Source organism: Chiloscyllium plagiosum, unplaced genomic scaffold (genome assembly GCF_037043375.1).
Source record: "Chiloscyllium plagiosum isolate Xiang-an unplaced genomic scaffold, Cpla_swu_hap1 HiC_scaffold_24, whole genome shotgun sequence".
NCBI lineage: Eukaryota > Metazoa > Chordata > Chondrichthyes > Orectolobiformes > Hemiscylliidae > Chiloscyllium > Chiloscyllium plagiosum.
This window is the reverse complement of record NW_028270162.1, coordinates 1,150,089-1,169,186: the sequence shown is the minus strand read 5'-3', so window position 1 is coordinate 1,169,186 and position 19,098 is coordinate 1,150,089. Positions and strand designations below refer to the sequence as shown.

At 43.3% G+C, this 19,098-nt stretch overlaps 1 protein-coding gene across 2 annotated transcripts in view; it reads left to right on the top strand.

The window, feature by feature from the left end:
- The window catches only part of dnah10 (dynein axonemal heavy chain 10), a 380,504-nt gene that overhangs the window by 166,386 nt on the left and 195,020 nt on the right, over window positions 1–19,098 (top strand). For both annotated transcript variants that reach the window (XM_087999811.1, XM_087999812.1), the window contains exons 38-40: window positions 84–202; window positions 441–599; window positions 17,868–18,003. In XM_087999811.1, the coding sequence (XP_087855937.1) occupies window positions 84–202; window positions 441–599; window positions 17,868–18,003 (414 nt within the window). The remainder of the gene's footprint in view (window positions 1–83; window positions 203–440; window positions 600–17,867; window positions 18,004–19,098) is intronic.

Sequence of the window (19,098 nt, the reverse complement as noted above, 5' to 3'; positions counted from 1 at the left end):
TTGCACACAATCGATAATTTCTGATTGCTGAAAATTTAAATGTATGTCATCATATCTGACAGTGAAAATTTCCTCATGTCTAGGTGGATAAAGTGGTGCAGATGTATGAGACAATGATGACACGACACACAACTATGGTGGTTGGACCCACTGGAGGTGGAAAGACTGTGGTCATTAATACACTTTGCCAGGCTCAAACGAGGTGAGATGCTTTCAGCATAATATTCAGTATGGTTCATACAGTACTGTGTGCAGAGGAGGAGACAGTAAGACAATACCCTGAATATGTACTCGGAGAAATCTGAATCCCCAATTTTTCAGATCTTCAATATTTAACACAGATTACAGGTTTTGAAGTTTTAATGTTGAAAATATTCCATTAAATAGTTTAAAAACAAATTTATTTGTTTCTTTAATTTTGATTTCCCTTTGTGTTATAGATTATCATTGGTGACTAAACTATATACCCTGAACTCAAAAGCTGTCAGTGTGATTGAGCTGTATGGAATCTTGGATCCTGTCACTCGTGACTGGACTGATGGAATTTTGTCGAACATCTTTAGAGATATTAATAAACCGACTGACAAAAAGGAAAGAAGGTAAAATGTTTCCAAAAGCCTACTAATTAAAGGAGATAAATGAGAAGAGAGTGGATATCTTTTTGTGGCAAAAACAATACATTTTCTATTAGCTTTGCCAAATCTGCAGTCAGCCTATGAGATAATGTTCTAATAGAATCTGTTTAGGTTAAAGGACAGAAAATTAAAACATAAACCAAGCAGTGTAGTAAGCTCAAGTTCCCTGTTCCACCTGAGAATTTAGTAATACTTTCACCAGTAATCAATGATCTTCCTCACCTATGGGTGAAGTCATGGACCCCACACCCTTCTTTCTCAGTTTATATGATCACTGACACTGTCAAGCCCACATTCATAGCCAATTTTTTAGTTGCCTTGTGAGTTGGTGGTTGCCACTGACAAACTGTTGAACTTTCATGGACAAAACTAACAATTCTTTTAGGGAATTCTAGAATACTATTCTAACAACATTGCAGACGTAATAATGTACAATCAAATTCCACTTTGAATGAGGCTGCAGCCACTTTCCCTTCTTTCTAATTTAATGGTGCAGGGAAAGATTTCCAATAACCAGAGTTCGTAGTGTGGATTAAGATGAGATTTGAGTTGCAGAATTTATTTTAAAGAATAATATATTTACCAGCCCTATATACTGATGTTGTTATGACAGTAATGAGAGGAGTGTATCGATATTCAAGTCCCTCTACTCCCCTGTTACACCATTAACATGAATGTGTTCATTAATTTCTAAAATGACCACTTGCTTTTCTTTAGTAGTACTATCCAAGCAAAAATATATGTTTACCAGGTTTATTTAATGAACTTCAAAATAACCAATTTATTAGACAGTTTATTATTATCAATTAAATTGTCAGTTTAGTATTTATTTTATTCTTAAAGAAACTGGTGCCTCGGTACTGGAGGAAGACTGTCGTTTTTACTGTATCAGTAGTATATGGTAGAAAAAAAGCTACTGTACTCTGTACTGTATTCCTAACACCTAACTATGATCCAGAATTAAAATTATGTCCCACAGTCACAAAAATGTTATAGTGTAGAATGAGGCCATTTAGCCCATCTTGTTTGCATCAGCTATTCAACTGAGCATCATTACCAACTACCAATCACTTACTTTTTCCCCATTCCCTTGAATATTGCTTCTATCCAAATAATTAACCAATAATACCCCCTTGAAAGCCTCAATTGAGCTTTCCCTCACAACACTTCCAGGCAATGCACACTGTACTCTAACTACTTGCTGTATGGAGAAAGTGAGGACTGCAGATGCTGGAGATCAGAGTCGCGAGTATGGTGCTGGAAAAGCTCAGCAGGCCAAGCAGCATCTGAGCAGCAGGAAAATCGATGTTTCGGGCATAAGCCCTTCATCAGGCATACTTGCTGTATGAAAATATATTTCTCACGTCACATTTGCTATTTTTTGGAAATCATATAAACCTGTGTCCCCTGAGATTTTTATTCCTTTTATGAGAGGGAACAGATTCTTCCTATCTATTCTATCCAGCCCACTTATGATTTTGAAAACCTGTTAGCCTTCTTCTGCCCAAAAACAGTTTCATCTTCTTCAATCCATCTTCATCACTGAAATTTTTCCACCCTGGAACCATTCTCGTAAATCTCTTCTGCACTCTCTCCAATGCCTTCACTTCTTTCCTATAATGTGGTGCCCAGACTGTACATAATACTTCAGCTGATGTCTAGCAGGTGTCTTGTATATGTTCAACAGCATCTCATTGTGCATGTAGTCTATGCTCCTGTGAATACAGTTGAGAAAACTGTATGCTTTATTAATTGCTCTCTCAATCTGTCCTGCTACATTCAGTTATCTGTGTACATATACACGCAGGTCCCTGTGCTCACATTTGGAACTGTGACTTCTATTTTATATTGACCTTCAATGTTTTTCTTACCAAATATGGGCTGCATAGTGGTGCCTCATAGCGCCTCATAGCGCCAGGGACCCAGGTTTGATTCCAGTCTTCGGTGACTGTGTGGAGTTTGCACTTTCTCCCCTGTGTCTGCATGGGTTTCTGCTGGATGATCTGGTTTCCTTGAACAGTCCAAAGATGTGCAGGTTCGGTGGATTACTTGTGCTACGTTGCAACATAGTTAGAGTAGAGTAAAGAGTAGAGTAGCTTTTATTTGTCATTTCTACCATATACAACTGATATAGTAAAAAAATGAGACAGTGTTCCTCCAGGACCAAGGTACTGCATGGACAGCACAAACTACACAATCATACAAAGCAGTAAAGACAAGCCAGGGAACTATAGACCGGTGAGCCTGACCTCGGTGGTGGGCAAGTTGTTGGAGGGAATCCTGAGGAACAGGATGTATATGTCTTTGGAAAGGCAAGGACTGATTCGGGATAGTCAACATGGCTTTGTGCGTGGGAAATCATGTCTCACAAACTTGATTGAGTTTTCTGAAGACGTAACAAAGAAGATTGATGAGAGCAGAGCAGTAGATGTGATCTATATGAACTTCAGTAAGGCGTTCGACAAGGTTCCCCATGGGAGACTGATTAGCAAGTTTATATCTCACTGAATACAGGGAGAACTAGCCATTTGGATATAGAACTGGCTCAAAGGTAGAAGACAGAGGGTGATGGTGGAGGCTTGTATTTCAGACTGGAGGCCTGTGACCAGTGGGGTGCCACAAGGATCATGCTGGGCCCTCTACTTTTTGTCATTTACATAAATGATTTGGATGCGAGCATAAGAGGTACAGTTAGTAAGTTTGCAGATGACAGCAAAATTGGAGGTGTAGTGGGCAGCGAAGAGGGTTACCTGAGATTACAACAGGATCTGGACCAGATGGGCCAATGGGCTGAGGAGTGGCAGATGGAGTTTAATTCAGATAAATGCGAGGTGCTGCATTTTGAGAAAGCAAATCTTAGCAGGACTTATATACTTAATGGTAAGGTCCTGGGGAGTGTTGCTGAACAAAGAGACCTTGGAGTGCAGGTTCATGGCTCCTTGAAAGTGGAGTCGCAGGTAAATAGGATAGTGAAGAAGGTGTTTGGTATGCTTTCCTTTATTGGTCAGAGTATTGAGTACAGGAGTTGGGAGGTCATGTTGTGACTGTACAGCACATTGGTTAGGCCACTGTTGGAATATTGCGTGCAGTTCTGGTCTCCTTCCTATCGGAAAGATGTTGAGAAATTTGAAAGGGTTCAGAAAAGATTTACAAGGATGTTGCCATGGTTGGAGGATCTGAGCTACAGGGAGAGGCTGAACAGGCTAGGGCTGTTTTCCCTGGAGCGTCAGAGGCTGAGGGTGACTTTACAGAGGTTTACAAAATTATGAGGGGCATGGATAGGATAAAAAGGCAAAGTCTTTTCCCTGGGGTGGGGAAGTCCAGAACTAGAGAGCATAGGTTTAGGGTGAGAGGGGAAAGATATAAAAGAGACCTAAGGGGCAACGTTTTTCACGCAGAGGGTGGTACGTGTATGGAATGAGCTGCCAGAGGATATGGTGGAGGCTGGTACAATTGTAACATTTAAGAGGCATTTGGATGGGTATATGAATAGGAAGGGTTTGGAGGGATATTGGCCACGTGCTGGCAGGTGGGACTAGATTGGGTTGGGATATCTGGTCGGCATGGACGGGTTGGACCAAAGGGTCTGTTTCCATGTTGTACATCTCTATGTCTCTATGACTCTAAGAGCAGCATGAAGTGCGTAAAAAGTGCAAAACACGCTAATTACAGTGTAATAAAATAATGATAATTAATAGACATTGTTCTAGCAGCAATGTAAAGAATTTCATGTAAAGAATTTCAGATGGAAAAGAGTCTGATCATACAGTGTTAAGTAGCCTGATGGCCAGGGGGAAGAAACTATTGCACAGTCTGGCCATGAGAGACTGAATACACTGGTATCTTCTGCCGGTTGACAGAAGAGAGAAGAGTTTGAGTGAGGGTTGCGTGGGGTCTTCCACAATGCTGTTAGCCTTTTGGATGCAGTGTGTGGTGTAAATGTCAGTAATGGAGGGAAGAGAGACCCTGATGATCTTCTCAGCTGTCTAGGGATATGCAGAATAGGTGGGTTAGCCGCAGTAAATGTGGGGGTAAGGTGGGTCCAAGTGGAATTCTCTTCACAGGCTTGGTAAAGAAGCAATGGGCTGAATGACCTCTTTCTGCACTGTAGATTCAAAATACAGCACCTCATGTTTCTCTGCATTGAGCCCCATCTAACACCTTTCTGCTCACTCCACTAACTTGTCAATATCTTTTTGGAGTTCCACACAATCCTCATCATAATTTTCAGATCATCCAAGTTACATCTCATCTGTAATGACAATTTGAAATTGTCCCCTGCCTGCCTGCCTAGATCCATATCATTAGTATATTTCAGGAAACGTAAGGGTGCCATTACTGACACCTCGGGCTCTCCACAACAAAACTTGCTCCAGCCAGGAAAAATATTCATTTATTATTACTCTCTGTCTTCAATTTTGCATCAGCAAATTAGTTAAATTTCCCTTTAGAAATCCATGCTGACGCTTTCAGATCAACCCATTTTATCCCATGTGACGACTCATTCTATCCAAATAATTGTTTCTAGAATTTTCCCTACCTCTGACGTTAAAATGACTGATCTGTAAATGTGGGCTTATCATTTCAAATTTCATAAACAAATCCTTAACATTTGCATTCTCCAGTCCTCCAGCACCTTCCCTAATTCTAGGGAAGACTAAAGGATTGTGACTGTCACTTCCTTCAAAATCTTCAGATGCATCCCCTCCAGTCCTGGTATCTTGTCAAATTTAAGTACCAACAATCTTCCTGTGTCACCATGGCCTGGATAGCACATGTCTTATTAAAGACAGATGCAAAGTGTTAATTTAACACTTCAGCCATGTCCGCTCCCTTTTTTGGTCTGTAGTTGGTCCTACTTCTCCTTTTACCACTCTTTTACTATCAATAGCTGGACAAGACTTTGGAATGTCCTTTGATGTTGAATGCCAGTTTTTAAATTAAATTTTCTTAATTATCTTAGTTGCTTTAGAGTCATAGCACAGTCATAGCATGTACAGCATGGAAACAGACCCTTCAATCCAACTCATCCATTACAACCAGTTATATTAACCTAATCTAGTTCCATTTGCCAGCACTTGGCCTATATCCCTCTAGATACTTGCTATTCATACTCTCATCCAAATGCCTTTTAAATGTTGCAATTGTACCAGCCTCCACCACTTCCTCTGATAGCTCATTCCATACACGCATCACCTTCTGCCTGAAAAAGTAGCCCCTTAAGTCCCTTTTATATCTTTCCTCTCTCACCCTGAACCTATTCCATCTAGTTCTGGACTCTCCCACCCCAGGGAAAAGACCTGGTCTATTTACCGTAATTATGACCCTCATGATTCTATAAACCTCTATAAAGTCACCCCTCAGCCTCTGACGCTCCAGGGAAACAGCCTCAGCCTATTCAGCCTCTCCCTATAGCTCAAACACTCCAACCCTGGCAACATCCTTGTAAATCTTTCCTGAACCATTTCAAGTTTCACAACATCCTTCTGACAGGAAGGAGACCAGAATTGCACGGAATATTCCAAAAGTGGCTGAACCAACGCCCTGGACAACTGCAACATGACCTCCCAACTCCTATTCACAATGCTCTGCCCCTCCTCCCCCAAACCACATTATCCCAAACCTCCAACTCGGCACAGCCCTCCGGACCCGTCCATCACAGCCCCCTCTGACCCATCTATCACCTTCTCCCTCACCTTCATCCACTGTTGCTTTCCCAGCTACCTCCTCCCAACCGCACCCAGTTCCCATTTATCTCTCAGCCCTGACCCCAACCCTCATTCCTGATGAAGGGCCCTCTTCTCTCCTTAGTTACCCTTTTGACCTTATGGTACTTATAAATTCCCTTTGGATTCTCCTTAACTCTATTTGCCATAGCTATTTCATGTCCCCCTTTTCCCTCATTTCCTTCTTAAGTATACTCCTACTGCTTCTATACCATTCTGAGGATTCACTGGATTTCTCCTGTCTATACCTGACATTTCTGATGAAGGGCTGTTGCCCGAAACATCGATTCTCCTGCTCGTTGGATGCTGCCTGACCTGCTGTGCTTTTCTAGCACCACATTCTTGACTCTGATCTCCAGCATCTGTAGTCCTCACTTTCTCCTAGTTGATTTTATAACTGACACATGCTTCCTTCTTTTTCTTAACCAAACCCTCAATTTCTCCAGTCATCGAGCATCCCCTACAGCTACCAGCCTTTCCTTTCACCCTAACAGAAATATACTGTCTCTGGACTCTCGTTATCTCATTTTTGAAGGCTTCCCATTTTTCAACCGTCCCTTGACCTGCGAACATCTGCCCTCAATCAGCTTTTGAAAGTTCTTGCCTAATCCTATCAAAATTTGTCTTCCTCCAATTTAGAACTTCAACTGATGGAACTGGAACAGATAGAGTTTGAGGAAGCTGATGTGTTGAAAATTTTGACAAACATTAAGATTGACAAGTCGCTAGGGCCAGACCAGATTTGTCCTCGGCTGCTTTGGGAAGCGAGAAATGTGATTGCGTCGCCGCTTGCGAAGATCTTTGCATCCTCGCTCTCCACCGGAGTCGTGCCAGAGGACTGGAGGGGGCAAATGTAATTCCTCTCTTCAAGAAAGGAAATAGGGAAATCCCCGGCAATTACAGACCAGTCAGTCTCACGTCTGTCGTCTGCAAGGTGTTAGAAAGGATTCTGAGGGATAGGATTTATGACCATCTGGAAGAGCATGGCTTGATTAAAGGCAGTCAGCACGGCTTTGTGAGGGGCAGGTCATGCCTCACAAATCTTATTGAGTTCTTTGAGGATGTTACTAGACACGTTGATGAGGGTCGAGCGGTGGATGTTATGTATATGCACTTCAGTAAGGCATTTGATAAGGCTCTCCATGGTAGGCTCATTCAGAAGGTCAGGAGGAATGGGATACAGGGAAATTTAATTGTCTGGATATAGAATTGGCTGGTCAACAGAAGACTGTGAGTGGTAGTGGAAGGAAAATATTCTACCTGGAAGTCAGTGGTGAGTGGTGTTCCACAGGGCTCTGTTCTTAGGCCTCTATTCTTTGTAATTTTTATTAATGACTTGGATGAGGTGATTGAAGGATGAGTTAGTAAGTTTGCAGACGACACAAAGGTTGGAGGTGTCGTTGACAGTATAGAGGACTGTTGTAGGCTGCAACGTGACTGATAAGGTCACTGCTGCGAGGTGATGCATTTTGGAAGGTTGAACTTGAAAGTTGAGGACAGGATTAAAGACAGGATTCTTGGCAGTGTGGAGGAACAGAGGGATCTTGGTGTGCAGGTACATAGATCCCTTAAAATTGCCACCCAAGTGGACAAGGTTGTTAAGAAAGCATATGGTGTTTTGGCTTTCATTAAATGTTGCAATTGTACCAGCCTCCACCACTTCCTGTGACAGCTCATTCCATACACATACCACGCTCTGTGTGAAAAAGTTGCCCCTTAGGTCTCTTTTATGTCTTTGCCCTCTCACATTAAACCTATGCCCTCTCGTTCTGGACTCCCCCACCCCAGGGAAAAGACTTTGCCTATTTATCCTATCCATGCCTCTCATGATTTTATAAACCGCTATAATGTCACCCCTCAGCCTCCGACGCTCCAGGGAAAACAGACCCAGCCTGTTCAGCCTCTCCCTATAGCTCAACCCCTCCAACCCTGGCAACATCTCTGTAAATCTTTTCTGAACCCTTTCAAGTTTCACAACATCTTTCCGATAGGAAGGAGACCAGAATTGCACGCAGTATTCCAACAGTGGCCTAACCAATGTCCTGTAGAGCCGCAACATGACCTACTGTACTCACTATTCTGACCAATAAAGGAAAGCATACCAAACACCTTCTTCACTATCCTATCTACCTGCGACTCCACTTTCAAGGAGCCATGAACCTGCACTCCAAGGTCTCTTTGTTCAGCAACACTCCCTAGGACTTTACCAATAAGTGTATAAGTCCTGCTAAGATTTGCTTTCCCAAAATGCAGCACCTCACATTTATCTGAATTAAACTCCATCTGCCACTTTTCAGCCCATTGGCCCATCTGGTCCAGATCCTGTTGTAATCTGAGATAACCTTCTTCACTGTCCACTACACCTCCAATTTTGGTGTAATCTGCAAACTTACTAATTGTACCTCTTATGCTCGCATCCAAATCATTTATATAAATGACAAAATGTAGAGGACCAACATCAATCCTTGGGGCACTCCACTGGTCACAGGCCTCCAGTCTGAAAAACAACCCTCCACCACCACCCTCTGTCTTCTACCTTTGAGCCAGTTCTGTATCCAAATAGCTAGTTCTTCCTGTATTCCGTGAGATCTAACCTTGCTAATCAGTCTCCCATGGGGAACCTTGTCGAACACCTTACCAAAGTCCATATAGATCACATCTACTGCTCTGCCCTCATCAATCCTCTTTGTTACTTCTTCAAAAAACTCAATCAAGTTTGTGAGACATGATTTCCCACGCACTAAGCCATGTTGACTATCCCTAATCAGTCCTTGCCTTTCCAAATACATGTACATCCTGTCCCTCAGGATTCTCTACAACAACTTGTCCACCACTGAGGTCAGGCTTACTAGTCTATAGTTCCCTGGCTTGTCCTTACCACCCTTCTTAAACAGTGGCACCACGTTAGCCAACCTCCAATCTTCTGGCACCTCATCTGTGATTATTGATGATACAAATATCTCAGCAAGAGTAATTACTTCCCTAGCTTCCCACAGAGTTCTATGGTACACCTGATCACGCCCTGGTGATTTATCCACCTTAATGCGTTTCAAGACATCCAGCACTTCCTCCTCTTAATATGGACATTTTGCAAGATGTCACTATCTATTTCCCTACAGTCTATGTCTTCTATATCCTTTTCCACAGTAAATACTGATGCAAAATACTCTTTTAGTATCTCCTCCATTTTCTGCGGTTCCACACAAAGGCCGCCTTGCTGATCTTTGAGGGGCCCTAATCTCTCCCTGGTTACCCTTTTACCTTTAATGTATTTGTAAAACCCCTTTGGATTCTCCTTAATTCTATCTGCCAAAGCTACCTCATGTCCCCTCTATGCCCTCCTAATTTCCCTCTTAAGTATGCTCCTACTGCTGTTATACTCTTCTAAGGATTCACTCGATCTATCCTGTCTATATCTGACATATGCTTCCTTCTTTTTCTGAACCAAACCCTCAATTTCTTTAGTCATTCAGCATTCCCTATACCTACCAGCCTTCCTCTGATTCTCGTTATCTCATTTCTGAAGCCTTCCCATTTTCCAGCCGTCCCTTTACCTGCGAACATCTGTCCCCGGTCAGCTTTCGAAAGTTCTTATCTAATACCATCAAAATTGGCCTTTCTCCAATTTAGAACTTCAACTTTTAGATCTGGTCTACCCTTTTCCAACACTGTTTTAAAACAAATAGAATTATGGTCGCTGGCCCCAAAGTGCTCCCCCACTGACACCTCATACACCTACCCTGCCTTATTTTCCAAGAGTAGGTCAGGGTTTGCACCTTCTCTAGTAGGTACAGCGACATATTGAATCAGAAAATTTTCTTGTACACACTTAACAAATTGCTCTCCATCTAAACCCTTAACACTATGGCAGTTCCAGTCTAGGTTGTTCGGGGGTTACAACTGGGAGCTCCAGACTTTTAAAAAACGACTACGTCCTAGCCTGCCCACCCTCACAGCTTTCAGACTGATCTAATTTGGAGTAAAATCTATGAAATACCACATTAACCTTTTTGCAATCACAGGTTAGGTTTCCAGTATCTTCCCTGATCAACGTAATGACTTGAGGGGCACTTTTTTTCTGGCAAGATACACTAAGTACTTGCCCAGTTTGTCACCATGCTTAAACAACCTTTGTTTTGCAAAAGTAAGCTCTTTCTTTGCAGTCTGCGTGAGCATGGAGTTCAATGTAGACCGAAGCACTGTGATCCTCTGTAACCAACGAGGGTCTGTCAAAGTACACCTTTTTGGCTGCCTTCAACCATGTTTCAATTGCTGCTCACCCTTCTGCCACCTCGTACTGGCAGAGTAGGAAATAACTAGCCCTCTGGCATAAGCTTTAGCCAATTCCCAGAGAACAGATGGGCTACTAGCTGAACCTGAATTAATGTCCAGGAATGCCCTGAATTCCTTGGAGATATGCCGAGATGCAAGATTAACGCATCTACCAGAAATTTAAGGGGATGGGCTGGAAGACAGTAGACATTTAAAATACCATATTTTTCTCCATTAACAAAGCTTTAATGATTACGAACCTCCCATATGTGTCTTTAACTAACTTAGATGAGAGATTCCTCCTAACCAGTATGGCCGCTCCCCTACTCCTGGTATTAAAAGATGAAAAGTAAACCCGATCAAACCCATCCTGCTGTAATTTCAAATGTTCCCGACCATCCATATGCGTCTCCTGCAATAAGGCAATATCCACCTTTTCCTTTTTAAGACTCAAGTGTACCTTTTTCCTCTTGAATGTTCCAGGTTCCCCTTGATGTTCCAGGTACACCATTTAAACAAGTCATTAGCCATAATCTTCTGTAGTAGCATTTAGTCTCCAGAGAGGAAGAACTCGAATTACAAATCACTGAGCCATAGTAAAAGAAAATCCACAGAACATAAAAAAACTACACAAACTAAAACCACTACAGTTAATAAACCTACAAAACTATCAAAAACTATATTCAACAAAAAACAAAAAAAACAAAGCAACGTATAAAGTGCCACTGGCACTGGATAGGGGAATTCACTCCCCGGCCAAAGGGGGCCCCCCTCACAATCCAAACTTCCCGCCCCATTGCCAATACAGCAATCAGGGCATTTGAATACCAGAACCAGGCTTCAACTGCTCGTGAATAGGCATCTAGCCATTTTCTCTCCTCCTTGCTGGAGCTACACTGCAAACACGAGCAAAAACATAAAATAAAGAAAACAGAATAACAATGTAAACAATGTAAGGCATTTGATAAGGTTCCCCATGGTTCAAAATACAGAGGCATGGGATTGAGGGTGATTTAGCAGTTTGGATCAGAAATTGGCTAGCTGAAAGAAGACAGAGAGTGGTGGTTGATGGAAAATGCTCATCCTGGAGTTTAGTTACTAGTGGTGTACCACAAGGATCTGTTTTGGGTCCATTGCTATTTGTCATTTTTATAAACGACCTGGATAAGGGTGTGAAAGGATGGGTTAGTAAATTTGCGGATGACACGAAGGTCGGTAGAATTGTGGATAGTGCCAAAGGATGTTGTAGGTTATAGAGGGACATAGATAAGCTGCAGAGCTGGGCTGAGGGTGTGAGGTGATTCACTTTGGAAGGAGTAACAGGAATGCAGACCACTGGGCTAATGGTAAGTTTCTTGGTAGAGTAGTTGTGCAGAGAGATCTCGGTGTTCATGTACATAGAGCTCTGGAAGCTGCCATCTAGGTTGATAGGGTTGTTAAGAAGGCATATGGTGTGTTGGCGTGTATTGGTAGAGAGATTGAGTTTCGGAACCACGAGGTCATGTTACAACTGTCCAAAACTCTGGTGAGTCCACATTTGGAGTATTGTGCACAGTTCTGGTCACCGCATTATAGGAAGGATGTGGAAGCTTTAGAAGGGGTTCAGAGGAGATTTACTAGGATGTTACCTGGGATGGAAGGAAGGAGAAAGTGAGGACTGCAGATGCTGGAGATCAGAGTTGAGAGTGTGGTGCTGGAAAAGCACAGCAGGTCAGGCAGCATCCAAGGAGCAGGAGAATCGCTATTTTGGGCATAAGCCCTTCATCAGGAATGAGACTTGTGGGCTGGGAGCCTGAGCAATAAATGGGAGGGGAGGTGGGGCTGGGGGGAAAGTAGTTGAGAATGCGACAGGTAAATGAAGGTGATAGTTCAGAGAGGAGGGTGGAGCAGATAGGTGAGAAAGGTGATGGACAGATCAAGAGGGCGGTGCTGAGTTGGAGGCTTGGGACTGGAATAATATGGGGGGGAGGGGAATAAGGAAACTGGTGAAATCCACATTGATCCCATGTGGTTGCAGAGTCCCAAGGCGGAATATGAGACGTTCTTCTTCCAGGCATCGGGTGGGAATGGTTTGGCGATGGAGGAGGCCCAGGATCTACATATTCTCGGCAAAGTGGGAGGGGGAGTTGGTTGGTGTGGGTGTGCCAGCGATGTTTTCTGATACGATCCACAAGTTGGTGTCCTGTCTCCCCGATGTAGAGGAGACCACATCGGATGCAACGGATACAGTCGGTGACCTTTGTGGAGGTACACGTAAATTTCTGTCGGATGTAGAAGGATCCTTTGGGGCCTTGGGCGGGGGGTGAGGGGGAAGGTGAGGGCACAGGTTTTGTACTTCCTGCTGTGGCCAGGGAAGGTGCTGGGAGCAGGATGTGGGCTGGTTGGGGGGTGGGTTGGAGGGGGTGGATCTGACGAGGGAGTCGTGGAGGGAATGGTCTCTCCGGAACACTGATAGGGGTGGGGAAGAAAATATATCTCTGGTGGTGGGGTCTGTTTGTAGTGGCAGAACTGGTGGAGGATGATGTGATGTATATGGAGGTTGGTGGGATGGAAGGTGAGGACCAGAGAAGTGGTTGGGAGAGGTGGTGTTCAAGGGTAGAGGTGCTGGAAGTGGAGGAGATGCACTGAAGGGCATCGTCAACTGCGTGGGAAGAGAAATTTCGATCTTGGAAATAGGTGGCCATCTAGGATTTTGTAACGTGAATTGGTCATCCTGGGAACAGATGTGGCAGAGGCAGAGGAATTGGGAATAAGGGATGGCGTTTTTACAGGAGGTAGGGTGGGAAGAGGTAGAACCTCAGTATGTAATGACACTTGGTGCAGACATCTACTACAAGCCCACTGACTCCCACAGCTATCGAGACTACAGTTTTCCCACCCCGCCTCCTGTAAAAATGCCATCCCTTATTCCCAATTCCTCCGCCTCCACTGCATCTGTTCCCAGGACCTTAAGGGCATTTAAATGATCATTGGATATGGATGAAAATGGAATTGTGTATGTTAAATGGGCTTTGGATTGGTTTCACAGGTTGGTGCAACATCGAGGGCCGAAGGACCTGTACTGCACTGTAATATTCTATGTTCTATGTCAAACAAAGAAGTTAGAAGTATATAATGAATATCCCACCCATTCCCTGGTATAGCTTAACTCAGAAATTAAAAGCAAATATTCCATCCATCCCCGAGCATAATTTAGCCCAGATTATTGCCAAAAAAAGAGGAAAAGCAAACCCCACAAGACTTCCTTTCCAAAAAGACGCTATTATCTATACATTTTAAATTGCTCAGCCTAAGTTAGCTTGTTCACAAAGTCTCTTGCCATCTCTGGCAAGTCAGAGAAGTGAACGTGTCCATTAAAGGTAATCCGAAGCATCGCTGGGTACCTGAGAGAGTACTGGATCCCGAGCTCCCTCAATCTTTTCTTGATGCCATCATAGGATTTCCTTTTCTGGATCACTGTTGCTGAGAAGTGCTGGAAAAATATGATCTGAGAGCCCTCGTAAACTAAGGCCTTTGGATCCTTCCCCTGGACTCTGGAAGCTTCCATGATCCTCTCCTTGTCTCTATAATTATGGAATTGCACCAGGACAGACCTTGCCTTTGTTCCATGGCCCGGTGAGCTGTTTCAATCTTCAAACTTCCCATTCCAGCTTCCAAGTTAAGGAATTTCGAAAGCCAAACCTCAAAAAATTCCACTGGTTGCTCACCTTCCTTCCCCTCCAGCAGACCAACATTCCGAATATTTTCCTCCTGCCCCTATTCTCAAGATCATCAATCTGCTCAAGCAAATTACGAACCTGTGTCTCCAAGGCTTGGATCCTATCCTTGGAGGAATCAGTCTCAGCTTCCACCACTGTGATCCTGTGTTCAACCTCATACAACTTTTCCGAGGTTTCCCAGCTGCTGTTCATGTTTCTGCAACATAACAGAGATCGGAGCCAACTTGTCCTCAATTTGCTTCCCCAGCACCTTGCAAAGTTTTGTAAGCTCTGAACCCAAGGCCTGGTAAGTAGTTGGGTCTGGCGAGCCTATAGGTTGAGCCCTGGCCTCAGGCGAACCTGCTCCAATCTTCAGCATCCTTGAGGTGGCAAGAATGAAGGTAAGTGACCTTCTAGGACCTTCTAGGACTCTGTCACTCTACCAGAGTCCTACATTACCGCGATGACTGGGGTAGGGTGGGTAGAGGCTCTGTCCTGCATGTGCTACAGTGCGGAGCTCAGCACAGCGATCTTCCTAGATCGCCGCCATCTTGGATCTCCACCTTTCACCCTTTTTAAAGTGCTGTTGTTTTGACTTTTTTCCCCTAAAGTTCCAAATAATGCAATAGCATATAAAACAGTAATTGCTGCTCCTGCAATTTGAGGAAATTTAACACCTAAAATACCTCAAAAAAGGAGCAGCTCTTATAGCTACAACTTTTTCCCATCTTCCCCTCTGAATCTTTTAGATTCCTCTTGGTTCCCAATCATATTTTCAATCTGATATCTGTTATAATCACACATTTACTTCTTTATCTTAATTTCTATCTTGTTTGTTTCCAGAGAGCTCTGGATTTGTTTAGCCTTTTTTCCCCTTTTGAAGGAACATACCACGACTGCACCTGAACCATCTCTTTGAAGGTAGCCCACTGTTCAGTTACAAGTTTTCCCTCCACCTCTTGTTGAAGTGTATGCTGCCCAGCTCTATTTCTGATGAAGGGCTTATGCCTGAAATGTTGACTCTCATGCTGCTCACATGGTGCCTGACCTGCTGTGTTTTTCCAGCATCCAATCTCCAGCATCTGCAGTCCTCACTTGCTCTCAGCTCTGTACTTGTCTTATTGAAGTTCATCTCATTGCCAATTGATTTTTCTTACTCTAGATGTATTTATGATTTTCTCCACCAAAATCCTGAACTTCATAATACAATGATTATATTCTCCTAAATGTTCCTGACTGACACCTGATCCACTTGTACCAGCTCATTTCCAAGAACCAGGTTCAATTGTACATTCTTTCTTAATAAAATCCAAAAGAACTGTGGATGAAACAAAAACAGAAATTGCTGGAAAAGCTCACCAGGTCTGGCAGTATTTGTGGAGAGAAATCAGAGCTAACATTAGTGACTCTTCCTCAGTTCTGACTCAGCATAACAGGTGATTCATTCCTGGTGAAGGGCTCATGCTTGAAACGTTGATTCTCCTGCTCCTCGGATGCTGCCTGACTGGGTGTGCTTTCCAGCACCACACTCTTTGACTTTGATCTTCAGCATCTGCAGTCCTCACTTTCTCTTAACTGGTGTCCTGCCAATGTGTAGCTACTCAGCTATAACTAAGATTCATTTAGTTCCACCAACGTGCCTGATTCAGCCACACAGCCACTGAAACCATACTTCTGTTACCTCAGAACATAGTGAGTTAGAAATTCAATCGTATGAGGAAGAATTTTGCCTGAACAACATGGGCATTGGTGATACAGTTTTGAAAATCAGCTATGATCATCAGTAATGAGTTTCTCAACATTAAGGAAAAAAAAGTATGATTCTCCAACCAAATGCTAATGACAAGATAAGAGGTAAGAGGCCAGTTTGTACCAATTTTCATGCATTAGCACTTTATTAAGTCTAGGCAAAAGTGAGGACTGCAGATGCTGGAAACCAGAGGTTAGATCAGAGTGGTGCTAGAAAAGCACAGCACGTCAGGCAGCATTCAAGGAGCAGGAAAATCGACGTTTTGGGCAAAAGCCCTTCATCAGGAATAGAGGCAGGGAGCCTCTGGAGGGGAGATAAATGGTGGTGGTGGTGTGGGGGGGATGGTGGGGGGGGAAGGTGGTAGACTGGGGAGAAGGTCTTCAGGTCAGAGGAGATGACCTGGGGGTTGCAGTGAGAGAGTGACTCACTGAGATTCTTGTGGAGAGAGGAGGAGAACTTCTTCAAGGTAGGCATCCTTGAAAGAGGATTCGCAGTAAGGTTAAAATCAACCAGGCAAAAGTGAGGACTGCAGATGCTGAAAGTTATTAAGTCTTTTTCACTTGGGGGTGTGGTGGAGACAGGTTCCAATGGGACATTCAAGAGGGCTTTAGATGATTTTTGGATAACAATAGTTTCACGAATTTTGAGAGGATTTGTAGCTTAGGTTGAGGTTCTGTATGTAAGTTTATTCGCTGAGCTGGAAAGCACAATAGTGTGCTTGGGTATGGGGAATAAGCAGGAGATTGGAACTAGGTAGTGATGCTCATCTGAAGAAAATGTGCTGACATGATGGGCCAAATAGCTTCCTCCTGTGTTTAGAAATTGATTCTGTGATTATTACCAAATCAATTTCCCATTCTCCCACCCATCAGATATCTGGTAAGATGGCTCCTGAGCCTGGGGCTTGTCCACTCCTGCTTTTCTTTTAGTTTCCTTTGTTTTTTCTCGCTTTCCTGTACTAATTTTTTGTTGAAGAGCTCGGTTGCAGCAACAGCATTGGCAACAGTGAGTGAACCCAGCGTGGAATCAGAGTGAGCCCAGTACCTCTGAATTGATGATGTGGTTTCAGTGCCGACTCATGTTTGCTGTGGCAGAGGCGAATTTGGGTTCCTGGTGGTGTCTGTGTCCAACACTGATTAATGGAGACAAGGCGAGTTTGGGCCCAGTACGAGACCCAACTGCATCGGTGAGGTAGGCCCAAAGTAGACTCATGGTGGAGGCAGAGTTAAGTTTGGGTCAGTGTGGTACCTGGCATCATCAGTGGCATCTGCATTGGTGAGATCCAGTGAGGACCCAGAGTAGTGAGAGCATCAGTGGAGGTGAGATGGTGCTGAAGAGTGGTGGAGCATGAAGAAGACTCGTGTCTGGCCACCAGGCCTATGGCCTATGGCCCATGGCCCATGGCGGAGCACTTTACAAGAAGGACTGTAAAGTTGAACACTATTTCTTTATTTTTCTGCCTTTGTGTGCTATGGTTTGGTTTATTTTCCTGTGTTTTAAGATGGCGTCGGAGAGTGGTGACACAGTACAACATTTTTCACTGTATTTTGTAACAAAATACATGTCCCTTGTCCCTCCTTTTCCCTTATAACCTTGCAAATCTTTCCAACTGAAATATTTGTCCGATTTCCTTTGAAAATTACTGATAAATTTTCATTCATTGCTTTTCTCGTTATGAATTGTTTAAAGTAAGCTCCTCGCAAAAGAAATTTTGACATTTCATTTGTATGCAAGAGTAGCAGTTTAAAATGTGGGCATTTAAAATGTATTTTTATGTATCTTGCAGGTATATTTTATTTGATGGAGATGTGGATGCTCTCTGGGTAGAGAACATGAACTCAGTAATGGATGACAACAAGTTGTTGACTCTAGCTAATGGTGAACGTATCAGGCTACAGGCACACTGTGCACTGCTGTTCGAGGTACTGCTGCGGAAATCTTTATTTTCAGATTTTTCTGTGTTTTGGAAAATCAGTGATGGGAAGGAGAATGTTTATTCTTTCAGAGTCCTAAAGGCAAAAATAAAAATGGAGTTGTGCAAGATCTGATTCATCATATGGCAGCTAATTCTGACCATTAAATCAAGGAGAAGTTGAGTTATTCACTTGCTGCCCTGCATTGTCAGAAGTTAGGGTATAATGCAGATATATGCTAAAATTTCTTTCTATTCTTTGAAAATTAAGTGGAACTTTTATTACAGACAGATCTTTAGCAGCAGGAGGAGGTGATGCAGTGGTAATGTCACAGGACTAGTAACCCAGAGGCTCAGGTTAATGTGGTGAAGACATGGATTTGAATCCTCCTGATGGTGAAATTTGAACTCAATATTAAAAGCAAACAAATAAGCCAGTCTAATGCCAACTATGTAACTACCTTTGATTGTCATAAAAATCCATCATTCATTAATGTCCTTTATGGAAGGAAATCTGCCATCTTTACCTGATTAGGCCTTGATGTAGAATCATAGATTCCCTACAAGTTCACACTGACCCTCTGAAGAGTAACCCACCTGGACCCATTCTCCAACCCGATTATTCTACATTTACCCCTTATTAATGCACCTCACCTACACAACCCTGAGTACTTTAAACAATTTAGCTCAGTCAATTCACCTAATCTGCACATCTTTAGACTGTGGGAGGAAACCCACGCAGACATGGGGAGAATGTGTAAACTCCACACAGCCAGTTGGCCAAGGCTAGAATCGAACCTGAGTCCCTGGTACTGTGGGGCAGTAGTGCTAACCACTGAGCCACCAGGCCACCCAGACCCGCAGCAATGTGGTTGACTCTTAAGTCCTGGGCTGGCCAGTGATGCCCACTTCACATAAACAAGTCAGTGCCAACACATAGATAGCTTTATAGGACAGAATTTTCTTAAATGAAACCTTTTTTACTTGGGTGTCATGCTTGTTTGCTGAACATCCACAATGGAACACCTAAGGGCTCTTCTCAAATTAGGCATGTCAGAGGATGCCAGGAGTGCCATCCTCTGAAATCAAGCCCTGAACAAAAGTC